Below are 7,848 nucleotides of genomic sequence, written 5' to 3'. Positions count from 1 at the left end.
GGAGCGCCTCAATAACTCGTATCTATAAGGGAAGCTTTTTCGGTGGCTATTTGCCCTCGGTGCAGTTCCCTGACTGACCTGGGGCAAGAGGTGGTGCCAGAGAGCAATCCCTGCTGGGTCCTTCTCTCCCCTCCCCCGAAGTGAGCAAAGTCGACACCCCCTACCACAGTGCGATCCATCACAAGTGGTTGCTGTTAATAGCGAAGTGTAAATCTCACAAGGAATAATTTATTCCTTCTATTATACACAATAATAAAACTAAACTTAAATATGAAAAACATTTATTAGACAGATAAGAAACAATTAATTGTAATTTAATTCATTATAATTTTCCACAAACATTACGTTAATATTTGCAGACTTTGATAGAAAGACATATAAGACACTGAATAGAATAACTGTCCATATGGATTTAAGAAGAGCTCAGTCCTTCCTCTCGCTCTGGGTTACTGCTCTGGATCTCCGGGGGGCTCAGTTGTCCATCTCCTGGGCTCTGGGTGATAGGAATAGATCTTTCTACAGCAGCCGGCAGCGCCAGTCTGGGAGCCAGAAAGTGGAGCTGGCCATCCTTGGACAGGGAGCACACAATGTCCTCAGGGCTGACATCCTGCGGGAGCTCCGCTTCTCTCTTCCACTCTTTGTACTCATGTAAATAGCCGCCATTCTCCGTCTCCATTTTCTTGTCATGCTTTCCTGATACAATGAGTCTTCTGCCTTCTGTTTTCACTGTTATTTCCTCAGGAGAAAAGCCACTGACATCCAGGGTGAGCTCAAAGTTTTCCTTCCCCTTGTTGCTTGTGGTGGAAGTGTTCTTGTCAGTGGCAGCAGAGCTTCTGCTCAGATCGGCTCTCCGTCCCATGCCATGTGCCAGGAGCTGGCGAGCCTGGTGGACACGCTGCATTCTCCTCTCCATGTCCTTCCTCATCATGTCATCATCCAGGAGGTCGAACAAGAGTTGTGTAGCCGGCCAGAGAGTGTAGTCTGGCTCCCCGCAGACACACAGAGGGCTGTATGAGGACCGCAGAACGCTGAGAGGAAACATCTTTGGCTGATTTCGCTGAAGCTTCTTCTAGGTTGAGTTGGCGGCAATGTGTCAGCTGCTGCTTTCTTGCTATTCAGTAATGCAGGCGAATCCAGCTCAGCTTCTTATATATTCACTGCTGAGTCTTCTGGTGTCTTCCTGACACTTCCATGTGCTCTCTGTATATGGAGTATAAGGGAGGGCCCTGTGTACAAACACTGAATCATCCATGAGGGGAGGGAAGAGGCGGTGCAGCAGCTTCCAGCATGGACTGGAAAAGTGACATGACAGGAGGGCGGAGGGAGAAAAGTGACTGCTGGAGATTACTAGATAGTTCTCGCTTGTGCTGTTATGTCACTTATGTTAATATACATCTAAGTCATCATGTAATAGATTACTGTAAATGTAGGTAGTGTAAAATTTGACATTCTCAATATGCGGCCATCATTCCTCTTCTCTACAAAATGTATACAATATAGCGTGATTTTATAACTATAGCAACAGAACATCACGTGCAAGTTTTAAAGTGCTCCTTTGGGCTCCGTCGTGTACTCCTGTGTCCACGGGAAAAGTAAGCTCCTGGCCGGAAATGCGGGGAAGCTCTCAAAATCGGGACTGTCCCACTGGATCCGGGACAGTTGGGAGGTATAAATGCTCCCCACCATACACCTTGTACATGCACGGCTCCGCACACCTCATACACACATGGTTCCTCTTTGTATGCCTCGTACACACGTGGCTCCGCTCCATACACCTCACACACACATGGCTCCACTCAGTACACACATGGCTCCGCTCCACAAATCTCGTACAGACATGGCTCTGCTCTGCTCCATACACACACGGCTCAGCTCTGTACACTTCATACACAGGGCTCCGTTTCGTACACCCTGTACACACGCGGCTTTGCTCCGTACACCCAAAGCACACACATGGCTCCGTATACTTCATACACATAGGGCTACGTTCTGTACACCTCATACACACGGCTCCGCTCCGTACACCGAGTACACACATGGCTCTGCTCCATACACCTTGTACACATGTGGTTCCGCTCCGTACATCTCGCACACACACGGCTGTGCTCCATACACCAAGTACACACACGGCTCCGCTCTGTACACCTCGCACACACACGGCTCCGCTCCATACACCGCGTACACGCACATCTCTGCTCTGTACACCTTTTACACACATGGCTCCGCTCTGTACACCTCGCACTCACAGCTCTGCTACATCCACCCTGTAAACCTCTCCTGACCCCACACAAAAACTTCCCCTCATCCAGCACCATGACAACCAGCACAGCAGAGTCCTGCAGACACTGAGGCCCCTGATCATGTGACACCTGTCTCCTCCCCTCCTGTGATCTCATCACATGTCCTGTGTGCACAGAGCAGCCCAGCAACATCATTGCTGGGATTTATTAACAGTGAGCCAGGACTGCGGTGGGTCTATCTGGAGGGCGAGGAATGGATGGGTCGGTGCATTGGGGGGGGGTGTGGCAGCTCAGTGCAGTGTTGGAAAGTATTATCCTGGTCGGGACAGCGGGGTAGGTGTTATGAATTCTATGGATCTGACTTCTGAGTCGGGGCTCACTCTAGTGGTTACTGTGGGTAGTGGAGCTGGCCGGGTTGACAGAGGTCTGCCACCTGACGATGATGTTTGGAGATCAGGTGGTACTGATTGGGAGCATATAAGTGAGCAACCTTCCCTCAGTTGTTGCCGGTGATTCTTTCAGTGCATTTTGAGGTCTGCTGTCTTCTGCCTGATCCTGCATCTGCCAGTTAAGTTGTTCTTTTCTAATCCTTTGCATCTGATCTGGTTTTGCCTCTTTCTGCTTTGCTGTGAAGGTTCAGCGTGCTCCCTGCTGGGGCTTGCTGGACCCCGCTCCATATATTACAGCTTGCGTCAGTTTGTTCAGTCCCCTGTTATATTAGTCTCTTTTGCTCTGCTGCCGGTTTACACCAGAATGCTGATATAGTGGGGGAGAGGTTGTGTGACCTCAGTGTTTTTGTACATCAGACGTGTTGGATTTTTTAGGGTTTTTGCGTGATTGCAGACAGTGTCTTTCCTTTCCTGTCCTATCTAGACAGTTTGGGCCCCACCATTTGCTCAGTCTATTTTCTGCCTGTGTTTGTGCCTCATCTAGTCTCACCATCAATATATGTTTGGTGGGGGCTATCTCTTTCTTTGGGGTTCTACTCTGGGGCAGTTTAGATTTCACCTTTCTTGCTCTAGGTATAGTTAATTCTCCGGGTGTGCTGAGGCATCTAGGGCAACGTAGGTACGCTCCACGGCTACTGCTAGTTGTGTTATTAGGATTAGGGGTCTGCAATCCGCTAAGTGACCAACCTTTCTGGTTTTCTGGCTGCTTGGTCTATTTTGCCATCCTCCTCGGTGACCCATTCATAACAGGTAGGCTGTCAAAACTGGGACTGTTCCACTAGATCTGGGATGATTGGGAGGCTCAAGACCCTATTTATGGCCAAACACCTAAATTTAGTTGAGTCACAGTCATGAATAGCTTTAAGGTGACTTGGAATTGATTTAAGTTTAGAGCTATCTTCCCCTTCTCTTGCGGCCTCAATGTCTAAGACATGTTCATGGACTGATAAATCTATATCTGAAACTAGGAATATATCAGTTGCAAGTACAATTGAGTCACTTTTAAAAAGTATTTATAAAGTCCATTTCTGATATGTAAACGAGGTCTTTGATAAGTCCATGGGGCTTTATTGTCCCCAGACTAGTCAGCCCACTAAGCATGTTATCACTCCCCTGTGGGCATGATAACATACCTTCCTTGCACATGCGCACGTTTTTTTCCCCTCGCGTCGTTGATCATCTGAAGTTGGATGTACACGTCTCCACTTCCACGAGGCACACTGAGCATGATTGGAAGTCTCTGCATTTTTGATTGTGCTCAGTGCACCTTCCTGAAGCTGGGTGGCATACACCATTTAAATCATGAGATTTACAATGACAGGCACAGGAGTCTTCTGCAGACCTCCGGCTGTCATGACAATCCATTGGCGCCACGCGATCACGTGACAAGGGCACCGATGTGCGTGTCTTCTGACACACTTCCAGCCATCGAATGTTAAATGCCGCTGTCAGAGATCGACAACGGCATTTAACTAGTAAATCTAAGGTCCACCCATGGCCGTTAGAGGTAATACTTGACGACTGATCAGATCAGATGTTATGTGCAGGGAAAGAGACTGGCTCAGCGCCGAAGCCCGCATCAAATGCAGGAAGACCACCTTGGACATACTTGTTTTTCCAAAGTCGATAAGGGGTTACTGATGAACAATCACTTACCCCCATATCATCCATGGAGAGGGTGGTTTCCTAGTGTTACAAATGTACACGGATAAGGCTTGTATAGGGCACCAGTCACACAGATGTAGTGCATAGTATCTGACTTACAGCCTATTAGTGACACCTATACTATTAGATCAGGCGGGCAGACAGCACTGTGTAAGTGCACCCCACAAGGACAGAAACCCAAGTTCACTGCCACCCAAACTACAAGGCCTGCTGGCATCCTGCAAGAATGCAAAAAAATGTCTAAGGTTTTGGTTGATATGTTAACAAAAATGTGGGTGTCTGTACCTGTGAGGACACTTATATAATGCTGTGCACACGGACTGATCTAATAATATGGGCATGACCAATAGGCTGTAAGCCAGCATGGTGCACTAACCTTATGTGTTAGGCTGGCACCTTATACCGTCTTATCTGTGTGCATTTGTAACAAGCAATCTCTTCCCCCTTAGATGATGATGTGCGTGGTTGGTCATCAGTATATTGCAACTGTGTTGTCTCCGCCTTAATCATGGGGTCTGCTGCATCCCGCAGTGCATTAGTATTATGAGCTGCTGTTGGTAAATATGGCTGCTTTATTCTGTGATTTTTGTAAGACTACCACTCCCAATTTATCTGCTCAGTCTATGCTGAAGTAGTACAGCCCACTCTGATTTAGGTTTTTCTATCTCTATTTGTGATGATGAGATGTGTGCACTGATCTCCTATTCCTAGGCTATAGAACCCTAAAATGGCCACTACGTTCCCTGCCTTTATCTTTTATAGTGCCTCATAGCCCCTATTATTGTCTGCACTAGACCATGTGATGTGATAGCTGCAAGGTATTATGGGAAAGTGCACACCTGCTGGTGTCATGTGAGCCCGCACTCTGTTTAGCAAAGAAAATTTAAGAAATAAAGTGAAGGATTGTTGGAGGCTATCCACAAATTGTTCAGATTTGCCTTACTTTTTATATTTAGGGCAAAAGTGAAACATTTCCATATTAAGCAATAGATTTTTATAGTGGTGTGAGATATGGGAAAATGATATTTTGATTTCTGATGGAATTCCCCATCAAGATAAAGTTTGTTCCAAAAATACCTGCTTCAGACCACTCAGCCCCCCTCCCTTGGTATGCATTCCCCAAGACCATAAAAAGCAATGCAAAGTTTTTCTTTAATTAAAAACTCCAGGAACAAGCTCTTTGAAGCTCGGTGACCACCAATTAGCACAAGGTTCTGAGTTCTAGTGCAGTCACCGCCAAACTAAATTCCTTTGTGTAACTCGGGCACTACAGGTCACAGCAAGCTCTGAGGTATTGAATCTGGAAAATGACCTATAATAACAGAATGCAATATCTCTGAGACTAGCCGATCGCATAATCGGAATCGGCATTCTATCCTCCACCTGCCCGTGCCCGGCAGCCACCTGTAGCACTCTGCGTTATTGAGTTATAAAGCATAGCTACCAGCAATTACATAAGGTAGGCATATTTAGTCTATCCGCAGATAAAATCCAGCAGAATGTAGAGGCATCGCTGACATTCTATTCAGAGTATCAGGCGTAAAGTTATGAGTAGTGTTGAGCATTCCGATACTGCAAATATCGGGTATCGGCCGATATTCGCTGTATCGGAATTCCGATACCGAGTACCAATATTTTTTCAATATCGGATACCGGTATCGGAAGTCCCCATAATGCAATGAGCCACTGTTGTGGCTGTGATTGGCTGCTGAAATGATGTCATCATGATGCGCGGTCTGTGCCGACTGAGGGGGGTCTGTGCCGACTGCGGGGAGTCTGTGCCGACTGTCGGGGGTCTGTCGGGCCTCTCGGGGGTCTGTACAGGCCTGTCGGGGGCCTGTGCTGGCTGCCGGTGGTCTGTACGGGCCTCTCGGGGCCTGTGCCGGCTGCCGGTGGTCTGTACGGGCCTCTCGGGGGTCTGTACAGGCCTGTCGGGGGCCTGTGCCAGCTGCCGATGGTCTGTTCGGGCCTCTCGGGGGCCTGTGCCGGCTGTCGGTGGTCGGTGCCGGCTGCCGGAGGCCTGTGCCGGCTGCCGGTGGTCTGTACGGGCCTCTCGGGGGCCTGTGCCAGCTGTCGGTGGTCTGTGCCGGCTGCCGGGGGCCTGTGCCGGCTGCTGGTGGTCTGTGCGGGCCTGCCGGGGGTCTTGTGTGTGTGCAGGCATCGTCCGATGGGACTACAAGTCCCAACGAGCGATGCCTGCTACAATGACAGTGATTGACACATTAGCCAATGATGGGACAGTAGTCGTCCCATCATCCGGCTAATGTGTTGAATGTAAAAAAAAAAAAAAAACCATACTACATACATGCTACATATATACTACATTCATACAACATACATACATACTGCATACATGCTACATATATACTACATTCATACAACATACATACATACTACATACATGCTACATATATACTACATTCATACAACATACATATATACTACATACTACATACATGCTACATATATACTACATTCATACAACATACATACATACTACATACATGCTACATATATACTACATTCATACAACATACATATATACTACATACATACTACATGCATACATACTACATACTACATACATGCTACATATATACTACATTCATACAACATACATACATGCTACATACATGCTACATATATACTACATTCATACAACATACATGCATACTACATACATACTACATATATACTACATTCATACAACATACATACATACTACATACATGCTACATATATACTACATTCATACAACATACATATATACTATATACATACTACATATATACTACATTCATACAACATACATACATACTACATACATGCTACATACAGTATATACAACATTTATACAACATACATACTACATACTACATATATGCTACATTCATATAACATACATACATACTACATACTACATACATGCTACAGATATACTACATTCATACAGCATACATACATACTACATACATACTACATATATACTACATTCATACAACATACATACATACATACTACATTCATACAACATACATACTGCATTCATACAACATACATACATATATACTACATTCATACAACATACATACATACTACATACATACTACATTCATACAACATACATACATACTACATACATACTACATATATACTAAATTCATGCAACATACATACATACTACATACATGCTACATATATGCTGCATTCATACAACATACATACATACTACATACATACTGCATACAATACATTTATACATTCATACAATACATACATAGACATACAGTACATATAACATAGAGTACATACTCACCATCACTTGTCACTTTGATCCCCGAAGCCAGTGTCAGCTATGAAAAAATATGAAAATAACAAACAAGCCATATACTCCCTGATCCGCAGAAATCCACGAGGGTCCCACGCCGATTTCCCGTGGAGAACAGCAGCATCAGCTGATGCGACCGCTCTCTAGGGGCTTCAATAATCCAATG

General features: G+C 45.6%; 1 protein-coding gene across 1 annotated transcript; it reads right to left on the bottom strand.

Annotated features, from left to right (window-relative positions):
- Window positions 1-264: 264 nt before the first annotated feature.
- On the bottom strand, window positions 265-1,131 carry LOC141099940 (heat shock protein 30C-like). Its single transcript, XM_073588067.1, has one exon. It carries the CDS (start codon window positions 1,040-1,042, stop codon window positions 413-415), a length of 630 nt encoding a protein of 209 aa, XP_073444168.1. The 5' UTR covers window positions 1,043-1,131; the 3' UTR covers window positions 265-412.
- Window positions 1,132-7,848: the final 6,717 nt, after the last annotated feature.

This window comes from Dendrobates tinctorius, unplaced genomic scaffold (assembly GCF_039654945.1).
Source record: "Dendrobates tinctorius isolate UK_male_01 unplaced genomic scaffold, ASM3965494v1 ptg000103l, whole genome shotgun sequence".
Classification (NCBI taxonomy): domain Eukaryota; kingdom Metazoa; phylum Chordata; class Amphibia; order Anura; family Dendrobatidae; genus Dendrobates; species Dendrobates tinctorius.
Note: the sequence above shows the minus strand (reverse complement) of the source record. Positions and strands in the feature narration are given on the sequence as shown.

What these genes read in the sequence shown, in the direction of transcription:
- LOC141099940 (XM_073588067.1), bottom strand. Translation starts at nt 1,042, where the DNA reads ATGTTTCCTCTCAGCGTTCTGCGGTCCTCATACAGCCCTCTGTGTGTC.